The 18,511-nt window shown below is 45.8% G+C and overlaps 1 protein-coding gene across 5 annotated transcripts in view; it reads left to right on the top strand.

Annotated features, from left to right (window-relative positions):
• The window catches only part of INTS2 (integrator complex subunit 2), a 136,130-nt gene that overhangs the window by 85,183 nt on the left and 32,436 nt on the right, over nucleotides 1-18,511 (top strand). For all 5 annotated transcript variants that reach the window (XM_033922796.1, XM_033922793.1, XM_033922795.1 and 2 more), the window contains exon 20: nucleotides 10,120-10,321. In XM_033922796.1, the coding sequence (XP_033778687.1) occupies nucleotides 10,120-10,321 (202 nt within the window). The remainder of the gene's footprint in view (nucleotides 1-10,119; nucleotides 10,322-18,511) is intronic.

Genomic DNA, 18,511 nt, shown 5'->3' with positions numbered 1-18,511 from the left:
GACTTTCTGTTTTTGACTTTATTTTGAAGAAATATTAAATTAGAAAACAGCCAGCAAAAAGCTACATTAAATAAGGAAGCTATTATAAGGACCTAAGTGGAACACTCTTATCCAATATAATATGGAAATACACTTTTAGCGTTGATTTAAATGATGGAGAAGGCCCTTCAGCCATCCTTTTATTGAACCCTGAGAAGTGGGTTGCGTTGTCAATGTGAATATTTCCAGTTTACCTCACTTCATCATCTTCTGCATCCATTTATTGACAGACTTAAAGATCTCAATATGTATACATTGGAGAAAAGGCAGGAAAGGGGAGATATGATAGAGATGTTTAAATACCTACGTGGCGTAAATGCGCATGAGTTAGTCTTTCATTTGGAAGGAAGCTCTGGAATTAGAGGACATAGGATGAAGTTAAAAGGTGATAGGCTCAGGAGAAATCTAAGGAAATACTTTTTTACAGAAAGGGTGGTAGATGTGTGGAACAGCCTCCCGCAAGAGGTGGTGGAGACGGAGACACTGTCTGAATTCAAGAAAGTGTGGGATAAGCACGTGGGATCTCTTAGAGAGAGGAAGAGATAATAGTTATTGCGGATGGGCAGACTGGATGGGCCATTTGCTTTTTAGCTGCCATCATATTTCTATGAATTCCAGAGTTTAATTACACATTGTGTGAAGAAATATTTTCTCCGGTTTGTTTTAAATCTACTACTTAGTAGCTTCATCGCATGCCCCCTCGTCCTAGTAGTTTTGGAAAGAGTAAACAAGTGTTATCCCAGGATAAGCAGGCAGGCTATTCTCACATATGGGTGATGTCATCAGCGGAGCCCGGATGCGGAAGCTCGTAAGCATACTTGCTTGAAGAAACCAGAAGTTTCGAGTTGACCGCACCACGCATGCGCGAGTGCCTTCCCGCTCAGCATAGGGCACGTCGTCTCAGTTTTCCGTGGAGCCGAGAAGTCCGTCTTTGACTCTCTGCGTTTAACTTCGTGCCTTCTCTGAACCACGGTTTGTATTTTTTTCTTCACGAATCGCTGCTCTTACTTTATTTCTTTTATTTCTAATTTAAAAAAAAAAAAAAAATTTCAATCTTCTGTCCGACTGCCGGGGCAGGCCGCTCGGCCGCAGCCCAAAGGCTTCGATTTTGCGGCGGCCATTTTTCCTTCTATGTCCCGGCCTGTAATGGGCTTCAAGAAGTGTAGCCAGTGCCAGCGTGCTGTGCTACTCTTCAATCTTGAGCCTTTAAACATCGTCGACTTTTGGTGGAGAAGCTCTTCAGGAGGCGACCTTGGCCTCTCCTTCGACCGAGACTCTTCCTGCTTCTACTGCTTCCACCTCGAGCCTCATCAGACCTTCATCGTTTGCAGCGGCTCTCTCCTCAACGACGTCTGCTATATCTTCACCTGTATCCTCGTCAGATAGCTCAGCAGAAAGTTCCAGCGGTGGTGCTTAAGGTGCCTAAGACTTCAAAGTCGAAGCACATTTACACTGCCTTGGTGGAACCTCCAGCCAAAGCAGGTGGTCCGGTTTCAGACGTGGATCCATCCTTGCCGGCTTCTTTCCAGACTATGTTGGAGAAGCAATTCATTCAGTTCCTTACTAATATGGGACCGAAGCTTTTTCCTCTCATCCAGCCTGGGCATTTTGCAGACTCCCGCGAAGTCGAGCCGCTTCCTTTGCCTCAGTCTGAGCTTACACACTCTTTGCAGGGAGCAGAGACTCTGCGAGTGTCTGGTCTGGCATCTAAGCACGTAAAGCAAGGAGCAGAGTCCTCACACTCTATACAAGGAGCAGAGTCTTTGGGAGTGCATCGAGGTTCCTCCTCCAAGCCTCTGGAGCTTCGATTTACAGCCTCCATTCCTATGCATTCTTTGGTGGCATCGGCTGCTTCTGTCTCCGAAGTGAAGTCTCCTCGATCTTCGAGATCTGCTTCCAAGCACCGTTCTCACCAACGATCGAGGCCCTCATCGAGGCATACTTCCAGGCATAGTTCTTCTTCAAAAGAACGTCCTTCTTCAACTAAGCCTCAATCTACTCCTACTTCGACTAGACCGCCCGACTCCTTGATCAAGGTCTTCACTTCCACACCTCGAGGATGCAGTGGTTTCGATTGCTTTGTCCAAGTCTCATATTCTTTTGATGCCTTTTTTCCTGCCGAAGCTTCATCTTCGACCCAGGCTGCTTCGATGACCTCAAGTCCTTCTCGAGGCAAAGCAATGGTGGATCAGCTATCTTTTTCCTCTTTTCTTCGTCAGATGGCTGTTGACTTGGACCTTCAATTAGATGCTGGTTCTAAATACTCTAAGGAGTATTTCGAAGTCATGCATCTACCTCAACCTCCGGTAGAGTCGCTTAAGCTTCCTCTTCACAAGATTTTGTCTCAGATTTTTGCCAGATGCCTGGAGACTCCTTATACCATACCAGCTGTTCCAGGCAAATTGGACTCCAGGTATAAAACTGTACATCGCAAAGGATTTGACAACTCACAGTTATCTCATCAATCCCTATTTGTGGAGTCCTCCTTAAAAAGATCCCATCCTTCCAAGGTTTATGCCACCGTTCCTCCTGGAAGGGAAGGGAAAAGTATGGACAAATTTGGATGTCACATCTATCAAAATTCTATGATGTCTTCTAGAGTCCTCAATTATAATTTTAATTTTATTACTTATTTTGAATTCCTCATAAATCTTACCTAAATTTCTGAGTTATTTGGATACTCAAAAACACTTTGAATTTCAAGAAGTCATTGCTTCTTTATCACTTCTTATAGCTATGCTGATGACATCACCATCCTCATTCATTTTGACCAACCAAAGCTCTTAATGACAGACACACTACACCGAACTCTAGTTACCGTTACGACTTGGATGGAAGACCACAAACTGAAACACAACCCAGACAAAACTAAATTCATCCTCCTAGAAAATAACAAAATCCCAACCATAACCAACTTAGAAATCAACTCTATCAATTACCCTTTGCAAACCACCCTAAAACTACTAGGTATGACTATTGACAAAGGCTGCACCATGCAACCACAAATAAACAAAACAATACAGAAATCTTTCGCAGTAATGAGAAACCTTAGACAAGTTCGAAAATTATTCGATAAAACACAATTTCAGCTCCTAGTACAATCTCTAATCCTAAGTATCCTAGACTACTGCAACATCCTCCACCTCCCCTGCCCTGCAATAATGATTAAACAACTACAGACAATTCAGAATACAGCTCTGAGACTTGTCTGCTCACTGAAGAAACATGACCACATTACTGAGGCTTTAATCAACTCACATTGGCTTCCAATCCAGGAAAGAATATAAGTTAAATTCTACTGTATACTATTTAAAACTATAAATGGAGACAGCCCAGTCTACCTGAACGACCGCCTCATCCAAACTACCTCTACCAGGCATAGAAAAACTCACACCCCATTCACTTACCCCCCCAATCAAAGAAGTAAAACGGAAAAAACTATACGACGGCCTACTAGCCACTCAAGCAGCAAAAATAGATAACCAAATCTCCAACCTATTGATAACTACCCCAGACTACAAGATGTTCAGAAAGGAAATAAAAACTTCAAGAAATCCCTTAATAAAGCTTAATACCATGAATACCCCTTCTTACCTTCCCTTCCCCAACCCCTGATCCTTCTTATCTCTCTCTTGGAAACGATCTCTAATCTAACTTTGTAACCCTTCTTCCATAACTCTTTTTGTAATCCGCTTTGAACCAAAAGGTAATGGCGGAATAGAAATCTGTAATGTAATATAATCACAACTCAGATTACATCTCCTTCAGATGTCTTATGATGCCTTCGAGTTGTCTGCCCGGGCAGCTGCTTGCTCTGTAGCCATGCGTCGCCTTACCTGGCTTCATACCATTGACATGGACCCTAATCTTCAGGACTGCTTGCCTAATATTCCTTGTGCAGGCAATAACCTCTTTAATGAATCTATCGAGCCAGCCACCAAGAAATTGTCTGACCATGAAAAAATCCTTTGCTTCTATTGTCAAACCTAAGCCAAAGCCAGCTCCTTCCAAAACTACACGTCCTCCTCCTATCTATCAGAGGCGCTTTGCTCCAAGAGTGGCTCCTTACATTCGCCCTCCTCCTAAGAAACAGCAGCCTCAGAAGCAACAAAAATCTCAACCTTCTGTTGCACCTAAGGCTTCACAAGCCTTTTTGACTGTCTCAAACAGAGCATAACCTCCATCGTTCTGCTCTGCTTCTCTTTCCCCTATAGGAAGTCGTCTCCATCATTTTTACCATCAATGGATGACAATTACATCCATCCTCTGGGTACTGACCATCATCAGAGAAGAATACTCTCTTCATTTCACTCAGGTTCCACTAGAGCTTCCTCCAAGAGAGTATCCTTCCACCCCTTCCCAGACCGCTCTTCTTCTTCAGGAAGTTCAAGCTCTGCTTCATCTCCATGCCATCGAACCAGTTCCTCTGGACCAGCAGAACATGGGGTTTTACTCCCATTACTTCCTTGTTCCGAAGAAGACAGGCGATCTGCGGCCCATTTTGGATCTCAGGGCTCTCAACAAATTTTTGGTCAAAGAAAAGTTTTGCATGTTGTCCCTGGCATCCCTTTATCCCCTTCTCGAGCAGAACGACTGGTTGTGCTCTCTGGATCTCAAGGAGGCCTACACTCACATTCCCATTCATCCGGCCTCCCATCAATATCTCAGATTTCTGGTGGGGAATCTGCATTATCAATACAGAGTGCTGCCCTTTGGCCTGGCTTCATCTCCCCAAAGTGTTCACCAAGTGCCTGGTGGTAGCAGCAGCTCTAAGGAACCATGGTCTTCAGGTATTTCCCTATCTCGACAACTGGCTCATCAAAGATTCAGCATTTCAGGGGGTTATTGTAGCGACCCAACGGACTACCTGGTTTCTACAAAATTTGGAATTTGAAATCAATTTTCCCAAATCCCATCTTCAGCCCTCACAGAATATATAATTCATCAGAGCTGTTCTGGATACTATCCACCTCAGAGCATTCCTTCCACAACAACGTCTGGAAGCTCTTTTTGAACTCTTGTCATACAGTGTCTTCCCGCTGTTCCATCTCAGCGAGACACATGATGGTACTCCTGGTCACATGGCCTCTACAGTACACGTGACTCCTTTTGCCAGACTTCACCTCAGAATTCCTCAGTGGACCCTGGCATCTCAATGGACGCAGGTTTACGACCCACTTTCTCGCCACACAATAGTCACTCCTTCATTGAAGCAGTCTCTCCGTTGGTGGATGCTCTCTTCCAGTCTCTCCAGAGGCTTGCTTTTTCAAACGCCTCCTCATCAGAAGGTCCTCACGACAGATTATTTGACCTATGCTTGGGGCGCTCATCTCGATGGTCTCCATACACAAGGCCACTAGACCAGTACGGATTGTCAGTGTCATATCAATCTGTTGGAACTCAGAGCGATTCTTAAGGCTCTCAACGCTTTTCAACATCTTCTTCACAACCAGGTAGTCCTCATTCGGACGGACAACCAAGTCGTCATGTATTATGTCAACAAACAGGTAGGGATGGGATCTGCCTCCCTTTGTCAAGAAGCTCTGAAGGTTTGGGACTGGGCAATCCGCCACAACACCTTCCTCAAAGCTGTCTACATCCAAGGGGCAAAGAATTGCTTGGCGGACAACTTGAGTCATCTTCTGCAACCTCACAAATGGACACTCCATTCCTCGCCTCTTCATCCCATCTTTTCACAGTGGGGAAACCTCAGATAGACCTCTTTGCAGCTCCCCACAACTACAAACTGCCTCAGTTCTGCTCTAGGATATACTCTCCTCATCAGGGCTGTGGAGTTGGTAGATAAATGTTCCAACTCCGACTCCTCAGTTTTTTGTACTTCAGACTCCGACTCCAGTACCCGAAATTTCCTCCGACTCCTCGACTCCGACTCCACAGCACTTGTTAATTTTCAGATCGTTAAAATGGAATGTCAAGTTGAGAGAAATGAGCATTTTCGACACCACCTTTTTTTTGCTTTTAATCAAGGTTCTAAGGCCGCAGAAGCTGCTCGCAACATTTGTGCTGTGTATATAGTGGGTGCTATAGCTGAAAGAATCGCTCGTGATTGGAATGCCAAGTTCAAAAATGGAGTCGGTAGATAAATGTTCCGACTCCTCAGTTTTTTGTACTTCTGACTCAGACTCCAGGTACCCGAAATTTCCTCCGACTCCTCGAATCCGGCTCCACAGCCCTGCTCCTCATCGCCTCGAGGCAGATGCTTTTCTTTTGGAATGGACGAATTTCTTCCTCTATGCATTCCCTCTCATTCTCAAGACTCTGGTCAAATTGAAGAACGATCATGCCACCATGATTCTGATTGCTCCTTGGTGGCCGAGACAACCTTGGTACTCCCTTCTACTTCAACTCAGCAGCAGGGAGCCATACCTTCTACCAGTTTTTCCTTCTCTGCTTACGCAGAGTCAGGGATCTCTGCTTCATCCCAACCTGCAGTCTCTACACCTGACAGCTTGGTACCTCTCAACACGATTCCTCTTCAGTTTTCTCAATCTGCGAGACTAGACAATGCTATCACCAAAAATGGATTAGATTTTCTACGTGGTGTTTTTCTCATGATAAGGAGCCTCAACATTCCTCCTTATCTTCTGTTTTGGATTACCTTTTGCACTTATCCACTTCTGGCCTCAAGTCTACATCTATCCGAGTCCATCTCAGTGCAATTGTGGCTTTCCATCAGCCTATTGAAGGGAAACACCTCTCTGCTCATCCGGTGGTTTCCAGATTCATGAAAGGACTTTTCAATGTCAAACCTCCTCTCAAACCACCTCCTGTGGTTTGGGACCTCAATGTTGTCCTTGCTCAACTGATGAAGCCTCCATTTGAACCAATTGACAAGGCTCATCTGAAGTATCTCACTTGGAAAGTGGTGTTTCTCATTGCCCTCACTTCTCCTCAAAGAGTCAGTGAGCTGCAAGCTTTAGTTGCTGATCCATCTTTCACGGTGTTTCATCATGACAAAGTGGTCCTTCACACTCATCCTAAATTCCTTCCTAAAGTGGTATCGGAATTTCATGTTAACCAATCCATTGTTCTTCCAGTGTTCGTTCCAAAGCCTCATTCTCATCCTGGAGAAATAGCTGTTCATACTCTGGACTGTAGACATGCTTTGGCTTTCTATTTGGAATGCACCAAACCACACAGAACTGCTCCTCAACTTTTTATCTCCTTTGACCCAAATAAGTTGGGACATCCTATCTCTAAGCGTACCGTCTCCAACTGGATGGCTGCTTGTATCTCATTCTGCTATGCCCAGGCTGGATTACCCTTACACAGTAGAGTCACAGCCCATAAAGTTAAAGCAATGGCAGCTTCAGTAGCTTTCCTCAGATCTACACCTATGAGGAGATTTGCAAGGCTGCTACTTGGTCCTCGGTTCATACTTTCACTTCTCACTATTGTCTGGATACTTTCTCCAGATGGGATGGACAGTTTGGCCAAACAGCATTACAAAATTTATTCTCTTAAATTGCCAACACTCCCACCATCCCATTCTGGTTAACTTGGAGGTCACCCATATGTGAGAATAGCCTGCCTGCTTGTCCTGGGATAAAGCACAGCTACTTACCGTAACAGGTGTTATCCAGGGACAGCAGGCAGATATTCTCACAACCCACTCATCTTCCCTGGTTGGCTTTTCTGCTAGCTATCCGAACTGAGGAGACGCGCCCAATGCTGGGCGGGAAGGCACTCGCGCATGCGCGGTGCAGTCGACTCGAAACTTCTGGCTTCTTCAAGCAAGTATGCTTGTGAGCTTCCGCATCCGGGCTCCGCTGATGACGTCACCCTTATGTTAGAATAGCTGCCTGCTGTCCCTGGATAACACCTGTTACGGTAAGTAACTGTGCTATTTACATCTACCATTTCCACTCAGTATTTTATAGACCTCATCATATCCGCCCCCGCCCCTCCCTAAGCCCTCTCTTTTCCAAGCTGAAGAGGGGAAATGAAAAGGGATTGGGACTTGTATACTGCCTTTTTGTCATTTTACATCCACACTCAAAGCGGTTTACATACAGGTACTTCAAACATTTCCCTATATGTCCCGGTGGGATCACAGTCTAATGTACCTTGGGCAGTGGAGGATTAATTGACTTGCCCAGGGTCACAAGAATCAGCGTGGAGCTTGAACCTACAACCTCAGGGTGCTGAGGCTGTAGCTGTAACTATGCCACACTCTCATCTGCCCTAGCCACTTTAGCTTTTCCTCATTGGGAAGTCGTCCCATCTCTTTTATTGTTTATCACCCTTCTTTGTACCTTTTCTAAATTCTGCTATATCTTTTTTTAGATACAGCAACCAGAATTGCACACAGTATTTGTGGTGTGGCTGTACCATAAATACAAGGGGATTATAACAGTTTAATTTTGTTTTCCATTCCTTTCCTGATAATTCCTAACATTCTATTTGCTTTCTTAGCTGCCGCCACAAATAGAACTGAAAGTTTCAATGTATCTTTAACGATGACACCTAGATTCTTTCCCTGGGCAGCTGGAGCCCTGCATCACATAGATATAGTTCTATCTCCCTAATTAAGGCTTGCTTCAGTGGGTCATGGCTTTGACAGCAATTCTCACACTCTTCCTGCTACTAAACCAGAAGCCTCTCCTCTGCTGTAGAGGGACTTCGTGTTTGCGGCAGGCAGTGTGTAGAAATCGCTGCCAATACTGCGACCCAATGAAGCCGACACTGTTGCCGAAGGAGATTCTAAGAGGGCAAAGGGGAATTCTATGCGACTGTGTGCAATTCTACAGGAATTCTGCTTTGCACAGTCGTGCAGAATTCCACAAGGAGTAAGTAGTTCATATGAGAAAGTACCACATCATGGACCACCTTCTTCAGTCAACTGCATTTTCATTGAGGAAACACTTCAACAATTTATTCTACTTTATACATATGCATGAAGACAACTGTATCTATTTTCTATCATTCTAATAAATAAAGTAGATCAAAGGCTTACTAGTTTATAGCAGTTCCTGTGAGCGAATGTCAGTCCCCTCCTAGTGACAGTCACTTCAACTAGCACAGCCAATCTTTTTAATTTAAGTTGAACAGTTAAACACTCTTGTAAATTCTTTGGGATATTGCCGTTCTTGTGACATGAGTTGTCCATGGTTGGAAACAGGAAACTGGGCTTGATGGACCTGCTCTTTGTCCCAGTATGGCAACTCAGGGCAGTTCTTATGTTCTTAATGTGTATATTAAGCAGTAGCAACAAAGCATTATAACTTGCTATTGATTACAGATTTGATATCTTAATTTTTTTTCTCCATTTAAGCTTCTTTCTAGCGTTACTATATCATATCACAAATATAATATCATATACCACAAATATAATGTAAAATATCCAAGCAATTTACAATAGAAAAAATGAGAATGAAAGAGTGGTAAACACACAAGGAAACCTAAATTACTGCATAGCAATACAAAAATTAGAAAGTGACTATCATATTTTTTCATTTGGTCAAAAAGAGTTTCATTTATTTCTCAAAGTTCCCTCTTAAAACAAAGTACTCTTCTGTGTAATGTTGTCATTGAATAAAGCCCCTGTTGAGCATTACTGAACATGGGTTCACCTTCTAGTTTTATCAAGGAGAGGTGAATACGGAGCTGCACTAACACAATATTAAGCTAAACCACTTTGGTTATACTACAGGAAGGCGGTATATCAAATGCACGGCCCCCTATAATCATCAGTGCAAAAAAATCTCCCAGTTTGTTGAAGGGACTTTTTGGAAGTCCAGAGGACTTCTCTATAAATTTGGCAACAAATCTTTAAGTGTAATCAAAACCCAACATATTAGAACACACTTCTTGCCTAGATGTGTTCTTGGAAAAGTAAAATTGGCCAAAGTAATTGGGCATTTTAGCTTTTTGTTGGTGTCTTTCCATGTAGATGTTATGCTTGTGTTCCTTCAAGATGGAATCAACACCTGTGTTTCTGAGGATACCTAAATCAACATTTCAACATCAAAATGCCAGAGAGAAACAGTATTGCTGTGTTTACAGCATTTTTTCTTGTTTTGTTCATAAAATTTAATAAATGCTTTGCTTAAATATCAGATGCCCCCCTTTGATGGATATCACACTGCATATGCTCAATGGGTATCTTCTTGCATCAAAAGCCTTCCTGAATTCTCATTTGAAGGAAACTGCAGACCAAGATATTAGATCATCACAGACTAATTCCCTGGGCACAACAGGACAAACTGAAGTTCCTGAAGTGACAAGAGAGGAACTAAAAAATGCACTACTTGCTGCTCAGGTAATTTTTAGAAAAATAAAATGGTTAAGATTTTTATAGGAAACAACAAATGCTTAATTGCTTCTTACTTTTGTAGGTTTTCAGTAGACATCAGGAAAGCAGGGAGAAATAGATTCCTCTTCTAGATTTGTAATAATAATGGTATTATGCAACTTCCCTAAACAATACCTTTATCAAGAGTCTCGAAGGATGATTGCTTTGGGCACCAATTTTTGGCTGTGCTCGTTTCAAACATTTACCTGTACTTAATGCACTATACATGCATTGGAGAAATCATCCTTGGAGACTCTTGATAAAGGTATTGATTCCCAAACACTGTCAGTGTTAAGTCTTCGAAATGATACTACCAATAAGTGCACTTTGAACTGTATACCCGTGACTGAATTAATGACATCTTATCCTTACGACTCCTCCTTATTGTGCTGTGCTTCTGTCATTGTTGAGGCCTTTTTAGACTTTTTCTTCAGTGACTTCTCTAAATAAAATTTCTTTAACAACTCTCCAGACTGGCATAGGCATCTTACAAGTGGGTTATATCTCATCATGACCAGCAGGTGGAGACTGAGACAAAACTTTGGAATGGTACTTAATAGGTTACTCCCCTTAATTACCTCAGTCTTCTGTCTGTCTCTAACTGTTGGATTTTGTTCAGGACTCCTAGTCCCTGTTTTTGTGCTGGACTGAGCTTGGGTGGGCCCTGTTTGGGGGTCCGTCTGACCTCGGGGGTATCAAACCTGGCAGGTGTCGTGCTGGGTCCCTCCCCCCTTTCTTCCACTTCCACAGCATTTTTTTAGAGGTGCCTCAACAGTAAGCCTTGCCCCTAATTTAGCAAGACATACTGCTTTGAGAGCCAGTGGAGTCTATTCTGTGTAAAAAAAAAAAATCTTGAGGCAGCGCCTATCTGAAGGGTTCCTTTCCCTTTAAATTTAATGTATTTTACTGTATTTTTCAAGTAACTGGTACTTTTCTTTAGTTAGGTCGCATATGGAGCAATGAGCACTTCACAGAAGAAGTGCTCATTTTGCTCCAGACGCGAGGCACTCGCAGCTAGCCTGTGTAAGCGCTGCACAGGCCGGAGCGGTGAGGGAGCCTCGTCGGCAGCGGGTGCCGGTGACCAGGGCTTCCTGCCAAAAGTGCCTCGTGAGTTGGCAGCTGACAGCGGGGATGCCCAGTCTTCCCCAGCTGCCCATGGAGAGATTTCCTCAGCTGCTGACGGTGAAGGTAAAAAGGATTCTCTCATAACTGATGCCGGCTTGCCTGCTTTAGCGGCTGGGACAGTTCAGGTTTCCCAGCCACTGCAAGCCTTGGAGGGGTTATTTTCAGCTGCAACTTCGCCAATTTTGGCAGAAAGACTCTCCAGTTGCTCTGCAGCCTCATGTGATCTTCCCCCCCTCCCCCTCTCTTGCAAAAACAGGGGCAGGTTTTAGCTGGGTCCCCTTGGGGAGACCTTCAGGATCCTCTTGAGGGGATGGCCGCTGGTACTGGGGATTCGGTTCTTTCCCTCTACCAACGAGGAGGCGTCCATTGGGGGCCTTTTTCAGAGAGATGAACTCCCAGTTCTGATTCAGCAGCCTTCCCCGGTGTTGCGCTTTGAGGATGCGCAACCTGAGACGCCACGTGTGGAGGATCCTCTTCTTAAAGGGATCCGCTCTGTGTCCCGCTATTTTCCTATGTATTAGTATATTTGGGATGTTATTCAGGCGCAGTGGAATACGCTGGAGGTGCCATTTTGGTTTATACGCTCCATGTCTTGTTTGTATCCCATCCCGAAGAGGGATAGGGCTATCTTGAAGACGCCAGTGGTGGACGCGTTGGTCTCTGCTATTGCTAAGCGGCATACTGTGCCCATGGAGGGCGGTTATGCTTTATGGGACTCTGAGGAGCACAAGTTGGAGACCATTCTTAAGCAGAATTTTAATGTCTCTGCCTTGGGAGTCCAGGCAGATATTTGTGGGGGGCTCATAGCTCGGGCCTATTTTCAGTGGGCCAAGCGTGTCCTTGACCGCAAGTCTGATTGGTCCTTGGTGGATCAAGAGGTGGCAAAGATTAAGATGGTAGCCTCTTTCCTCTCAGACGCCCTTTATGACTTGATGTGGACGTCCACCAAGTGTATGGCTTTTGCGGTGACTGCTCATCGCACCTTGTGGCTTGTGGCACCTTGTGGCACCTTGCAGCATCCAAGACTAAACTCACTAAATTTACCTTTAGGGGGTCTTTTTTGTTTGGAGAGGGTTTGGATAAGTTAGTTCAGACTCTGATGGACTCTAAAATGCCCCGCCTGCCTGAAGACGTGCTTGCCCGGCTGTTAGGGGTGGTACATACTCGTGGATGTTTGCAGGAGTTCCGCAGATATCGCCCTGGGCATGGGACTGCTCCCTTCTCTTCTGGGTTTTCCAGGGGTCGTTTCTTTCAGCGCATACAGTCCTTTTGTGGGGCCCGTCGAGGAGCTGGGAATCCCTCTGCCACTGCCCCTGCGCCCTGTCCTGCCCAATGACTCCTTGCTGGAGCCCCCTCTGATTCCGGTGGATGCCTGGCTATGCGATTTTTATCCAAAATGGGCAGAAATCACACCCAATCAGTGGGTCTTGGAGGTGATTCGGGACGGTTATGCTCTGGAGTTTGCTCACTCCCTGCCAGATCTTTTTCTAGCTTCACCTTGTCAGGCACCGTGGAAGAAGCAGGCTTTTTGCCAGACCCTTCAAAGATTGTTAGATCTGAAAGCAGTAGTTCCAGTCCCTCCTCAGGAGTGTTTCTCCGGCAGGTACTGGATTTACTTTGTGGTGCCCAAAAAAGAGGGGACTTATCGACCCATCTTAGATTTGAAGGGGGTCAAGAGGGCTCTCAGGGTTCCTTTTCGCATGGAGACACTGAGGTCAGTGATTCTGCCGGTTCAGCCAGGGGAGTTTCTGACCTCTCTCGATTTGATGGAGGCTTACTTGCATGTTCCAATCAGGGCCTCCCATCAGCGTTTCCTTCGCTTTGCGATCTTGGGTCAGCACTTTCAGTCCTGTGCGCTTCCTTTCGGTCTGGCCACGGCTCTGCGGACGGTTACCAAGGTTATGGTGATAGTCACGGAGGCATTGCGCAAAGAGGGCATTCTAGTTCATCCCTACCTGGACGACTGGTTAACTTGAGCGAAGTCGTTGCAAGAGAACACTCTGGTCATGGCTCGGGTTGTCGAGTTCCTGCAGTCGTTGGGCTGGTTGTCAACCTTTCCAAAAGTCGGTTGACCCCCATCTCAGCACCTGGAGCACTGTGGAGTTCTCTTTGACTCCTCCTTGGTTAAGGTCTTTCTCCCAGAGCCCTGGGTAAGCAAATTGCAATCTCAAAATCACCTGCTTATGGCGTCCCGGTTTCCTCGGTCGAAGGCGACTTCTCTCGAAGTGGTGAGTTGGGCTCGGGCCCACATGCGTCCGCTTCAGTATGCTCTTCTTCAGAGGTGGTCGCCCCAGAAGCACAGTCTGGATCTGAGTCTGGATCAGCCACAGTAAACGGTAATGTTCACGGATGCCAGTCTCCTTGGTTGGGGAGCTCAGTATCTCGGTCATTCAGCTCAGGGCATCAGGTCCAAGGAGGAGGCGACCTGGTCGATCAGTGTTCTGGAAACCAGAGCCATCCGTCTGGTGCTGTTAGCCTTCCGATCCTTCTTGAGGGGCAAGTCAGTTCGGGTTCTTTCAGACAGTGCCATAGTGGTAGCCTATGTCAATCATCGAGGGCATCAAGAGCACTCTGGTAGCACAAGAGGCGTCTCTGCTCTGGTCTGGTCAGAGTCTCATCTATGGGATATCTTGGTCTCCCACATAGCTGGAGAGGAGAATGTTGAAGCGGACTTTCTAAGTCGTCTCGTATTAAATCCCGGATAGTGGTGTCTAGGTCACGTGGCTTTTCAGTTGATAGTGCAAGCTTGGGGTCAGCCCCTCATGGACCTGATGGCCACAAGTGTCAACGCCAAAACACCCCGCTTCTTCTGTCAGGCCGAGGGTTTGGATGCTCTGGTCCAACGCAAGGTCTGGTGTACGTGTTCCCTCCGTTACCATTAGTGAGCAGAGCTCTTCTTCGCATTGTGCGTCATCCAGGTCTTGTGATTCTGGTGGCCCGGGATTGGCCCAGACATCCATGGTATGTGGACCTGGTGAGGCATTTGGTAGCGGATCCTCTGCCTCTGCCTCTCTCGCCCGACCTTCTGGGGTTCTAGTCCCATGTTTGATCCGGGTCCCTTTTGTCTTATGGCTTGGCTCAAAGGGAATGCCTAGGTAAGAAGGAGTATTCAGATAGTCATCTCTACCCTATTGTGGTCCCGGAGACTTTCCACTTCTCAAGCTTATATTCGGGTTTGGCATACATTTGAGGAGTGGTGTGCTGCAAGTAGAGTGGTCTCTTTTTGCGCTTCCCTGCCTAACATCTTAGAGTTCTTGCAGGATGGCCTGGACAGGGGCCTGGCTTGGTCTTCTCTTTAGGTTCAGCTTGAGGCTTTGTCAGCCTTTCGGGGATTGTTATGGTGTTTGCATCTGACTGCCATTCCTGATGTTTGCTTTTTGCGGGCGGCCAAGTTGCTCAAGCCTCCCTTTAGACCAGGGGTCTCAAAGTCCCTCCTTGAGGGCCGCAATCCAGTCGGGTTTTCAGGATTTCCCCAATGAATATGCATGAGATCTGTGTGCATGCACTGCTTTCAATGCATATTCATTGGGGAAATCCTGAAAACCTGACTGGATTGCGGCCCTCAAGGAGGGACTTTGAGATCCCTATGTTAGACCATCTATTCCTTCCTGGGATCTTAATCTGGTCTTGTCTGTTCTGGTGTGCCCACCCTTCGAGCCTTTGGGGGCCTGCACATTGAATGACCTTACTCTTAAAGCGGTCTTTTTGGTAGCAATTACTTCTGCTAGACGTGTTTCTGAGTTGCAGGCTTTCTCTTGTAAGTCTCCATTCCTGGAGTTTTCTAGGGAGCGGGTTATTTTGTGGACTGTTCCTTCTTTTCTGCCTAAGGTAGTTTCTCCTTTTTATGTCAATCATTCAATGGTCCTCTCGGTGTTGGGTTCTTGGGACGGATCTGCAGAGCAGAATCAGTTGTGCAAGTTGGATGTTTTTCTAGTTCTTCGCTCTTATGTCCAAAGGACCCAGGAATTCAGAAAGTCAGATCGTCTTTGTTCTTTTAGCGGGTCCTCGTACGGGGGATGGTGCTTCCAAGGCTACCATTGCGTGCATGATCAAGGAGACTCTTGCTTCTGCATACCTTCAGAAGCCTATTCCGGATTTTCTCAAGGCTTATTCCACTAGGCGGCTTCTTGGGCTGAGTCTTCACTAGTGCCTCCAGTGGATATTTGTAAGGCTGCTGTTTGGTCTTCCTTGCATTCATTTGTCAGACACTACCGTGTTGATGTTCAGGCGCGTCGGGATGCGGTGTTCAGTGAGCATGTTCTGGTGTCGGCCCTTCGGGGGTCCCACCCATGATGGGGACTGCTTTAGTATGTCCTGCTTGTAAGATGCCTATGGCAGTCTGGAGAGTTGCTAAAGAAGGGGAAATTAGGTTCTTACCTGCTAATTTATTTTCTTTTAGCCTCTCCAGACCGGTATAGGACCCCACCCTGTCAATTGTCGTGTTGTTCTTCTGGATAATGCGCGTGCAGATTTGGGTTTTTTTCTGTGGTTTCTAGTACTTTTCTAGGGCCAGGGAGAATTGAAGAACAGCGGCTGAGGCTTAGCTGCGTAGCTAGCGAGCTGTGGGGACATTTTCTTGCTGGGATCTCTCCTTTGCATTTTTCAACAGCATTTAGTTTTAAGAACATAAGAATAGCCTTACTGGGTCAGACCAATGGTCCATCAAGCCCAGTAGCCCATGCTCACGGTGGCCAATCCAGATCACTAGTACCTGGCCAAAACCCAAAGAGTAGCAACATTCCAGCATCTCAAAGAATAGCAAGATTCCAGAATCTCAATGATTAGTTGTTACTCCTGTTCGGAGTCTTGTTTTTCTGTTTACAGTTCTTAGTTCTGCTTGGCTATTCGGCAGACTAAGGTAATTAGGGGGAGTAACCTATTAAGTACCATTCCAAAGTTTTGTCTGTCTCCACCTTCTGGTCATGATGAGATATAACCCGCTTGTAAGATGCCTATGCCAGTCTGGAGAGGCTAAAAGAAAGTAAATTAGCAAATAAGAACCTAATTTCTCCATTTTACAGCCAGATTGAAAGGTTGCTTGAGGAAAAGCAAGATACAGTCCTTGCAACATGAGTGATATGGCTTATCTTGCCCAAGAGCTTCAGGATATTTCTTTTTTTACATTAAAGTTGGATCCAAGGGTCTTCTCTGGATCTGACTTTTCAGCAATAAAGTTGGATACATCGATTCACAGATCCAACTTTAATTTAAAAAAAAAAATCATAAAGGTGGCAGCAGTGAATCTGGGGCAAAGCAGGGCAATTTGGAACCCTATGTCAGGGACACCAGAGAATCCAGAGCAATGCATAAGTAAAAGCTGGGTCCTCTGCCGACTTGACTGGATCCTGGAGGAGATTTACAGTCGATTCAGCAGATCTGGATATTCAACTTTTGCCTGTTTTCTCCATCCACATACATCTTTTCCCCTCTCTTACCTTCCCCTCCATCCATGTGCATCTCCTCCCTCTATTTCCATCCATTCCACTTTATCCACATGCATCTCCTTCCCTTCCTTTTCATCCTTGTGCATATCTTCCCTTTCTCTTCAGTTCCGCTCCATCCATGTGCATTTCCTCCTCTTTTCTTCCCTTCCTCTTCATTCCTCTTTCCCCTCATTCCCCTTTCCCCTACTCCATCAATGTCCAGCATTTCTCTTCTCTCCCCTCCCACCCATCCATCCAGCCTTACTATCTCTCCATTTCCCCACCTCCCTCAGTCCAACATCGCCCCCTCTATCCTTCTATGCACAGGCAAGTCCAGCGTTACTCCTCCTCTAATCTTCCTCCTACCGCTGCCTGACCAAGCATCCATACAAGGCCTAACCCCGGCGCTAACTTCAGTGATGAAAATCCTTTGAGTCCACACACTCGGGAAGGCCCTGTTGGCTCCACCCCCCCTTTCCTTTGACACGTGTGTGTTAGTACTGGTGTTATCTGGACCGTGAGGCCCCCTGAAGCAGTGGGGCCTAGGGCAGCTACCCTGTTCCCCGCCCCTCCCTAATGCTGACCCTGATCACTATACTGGAGTAGCTTCCCCTAATGTTTTGAGATCTTTATATCCTGCAGTTCACAAAACACCTGCTACAGACTTATCTACCTTTGAAGGTAGAATAGTGAAGATGTGTGTGTGTGTGTGTGTATGTATATATATATATATATATATATATATATATATTTTATTTATTTATTTTTTTTTTAACGTCAAAACAGAAAAAAAGGAGGAAAGGAAATTCCACACTACAAAGTCTGGAGGCAACAGTGGAACAAAATAAAACCCAACTATATCTGCATGAATAAAAAGCTGTTTTATTTCTTCCATTTCTTGTATATATATATCATATACCGTGTTTCCCTGAAAATAAGACAGTGTCTTCTATATTAATTTTGGACCAAAAAATGCAGTAGGTCTTATTTTCATGGTAAGGTTTTTTTTTTAAAATTTTTTTCATGTACATGATCAACTCTCCCTTCCTCTCCTTCACCCCAATTCTTCCTCTTTCCTTTCTCTCCCCCACATGTGCAGCATCTTTCCTCCCCTCTCATCCATCCCCTTGTGCCTTCCCATTGCAGCATCTTTCTATCCCTCCCTCCCATCCCCCTGTGCAGCAGAGCCCTTGCCCAGCTTCCATCCTTCCCTCCCACCCATCCCTTGTGCAGCAGAACTCTTGAGCACACCCCCCCCAAGCCGCGCAGGCAAACCCCCGCTGACCCTCCATTCTTCCCTCCCATCTGAACCCCGCCAACCGCGAGCCATACCTCCCTCCAGAGCAGCGTTGTGCCAGCATCATGCTAAACAGGTTTCACGGCCTCCTCTGTCGGGGAATTCCTTCTGCTACTTCACTGATGTCATCAGTAATGCGGCACATGGAAGACGCCCGACGAGAGAAGGCCGCAAAGCCTGTTTAGAGTGACGCCGGCCCGATGCTGCTCAGTATGTATGGCTCGCAGTCAGCGGGGTTCGGATGGGAAAGGAGGATGGAGGGTCAACGGGGGTTCGGGGGCGGGCAGGGGGTAGCGCTGCTGCTGGCGACTA

Source organism: Geotrypetes seraphini, chromosome 15 (genome assembly GCF_902459505.1).
Source record: "Geotrypetes seraphini chromosome 15, aGeoSer1.1, whole genome shotgun sequence".
Taxonomy (NCBI): Eukaryota; Metazoa; Chordata; class Amphibia; order Gymnophiona; family Dermophiidae; genus Geotrypetes; species Geotrypetes seraphini.
The sequence above is the reverse complement of the archived record's forward strand: the minus strand, read 5'-3'. Positions and strand labels throughout refer to the sequence as shown.